The sequence below is a fragment of the Dendrobium catenatum genome, unplaced genomic scaffold, assembly GCF_001605985.2.
Source record: "Dendrobium catenatum unplaced genomic scaffold, ASM160598v2 original_scaffold_63000, whole genome shotgun sequence".
NCBI lineage: Eukaryota > Viridiplantae > Streptophyta > Magnoliopsida > Asparagales > Orchidaceae > Dendrobium > Dendrobium catenatum.
Genome location: NW_021381450.1, coordinates 1 through 804, shown reverse-complemented (window position 1 = coordinate 804; position 804 = coordinate 1). Strand labels below are relative to the sequence as shown.

At 38.8% G+C, this 804-nt stretch overlaps 1 protein-coding gene across 1 annotated transcript; it reads right to left on the bottom strand.

The window, feature by feature from the left end:
* Positions 1–6: 6 nt before the first annotated feature.
* LOC110107757 (protein LUTEIN DEFICIENT 5, chloroplastic-like) lies at positions 7–798 on the bottom strand. Its single transcript, XM_020838133.1, has 4 exons — positions 763–798; positions 558–668; positions 217–408; positions 7–147 (listed from the first exon to the last, which is right to left on the bottom strand). The coding sequence occupies exons 2-4, from the start codon at positions 636–638 to the stop codon at positions 142–144; spliced, it is 279 nt and encodes a 92-aa protein (XP_020693792.1). The 5' UTR covers positions 639–668; positions 763–798; the 3' UTR covers positions 7–141.
* Positions 799–804: the final 6 nt, after the last annotated feature.

Below are 804 nucleotides of genomic sequence, written 5' to 3'. Positions count from 1 at the left end.
AAGAGTATCATTGATCAACTTAAGAGCTTTTGTGACCTTCTGCTGTCTAGGAGAGAGATCTTTCCAAATTGGAATTTCCCAAGTTGGTATTGGAGAAGTGCTTCGCTGTTCTGCTTCTCTCAAGACAATGTAAACAGCCTACTATATCTATAAAATTAGATAAAATATGTAATAAACAGAGTGGAATGAGAAAAGTTAAAAAGAATTTAAAATTACCTCAACAATGCCATTGTCCAGTGATAAAGAATCAAAATCATAGTTGAAAACAGCCTTCCCAATGACATCTAAGGTTAACCGTGAGAAGAGTGACTCCATCTCTACATCTTCACCATCTGATGAAGCTCTATCCAACTTCTCACAGAGTCTAAATGAAGCTCGCCCAAAGAGAATAATCATGGCAGCCACATACTGTTGATGACGCAAAACTTATAGTATCGGCTATGGCAAAGAAACAAAAAGAAGTACAAAAGCCAACTACATATTTTGCAACACCCTGAGCTCATGTACTGCAACAAAAGATTAAACTTGTAATAAACCAGCTGACATGCAGCAATAACCTTCTTATGTAATGCAGGGACAATTACTCTTCGCCGGACCCGCCATATCTCACCATCAGCTGGGATCAATCCTTTCCCCATGACAAAGTCGAGAATCTCCGCTAGAATGCCCTTCACATTATAGGCGGGGGCATAAAATAATAAGCTTTTGTTTTCTCAGAAAACAGCGGAGTTGAAACCAAAGGAGAACAAGTACTAAAACTACCTTTGAGTAAGCTTTGCAGTTATCCTTAAGAATGTGCTTGGC

Excerpts from the sequence above, each read along its gene's own strand:
- LOC110107757 (XM_020838133.1), bottom strand. The coding sequence starts at position 638 with ATGGGGAAAGGATTGATCCCAGCTGATGGTGAGATATGGCGGGTCCGG. Across the intron at positions 409-557 it reads TCCCTGCATTACATAAGAAG|TATGTGGCTGCCATGATTAT; the intron begins GTTATTGCTGCA and ends CGTCATCAACAG.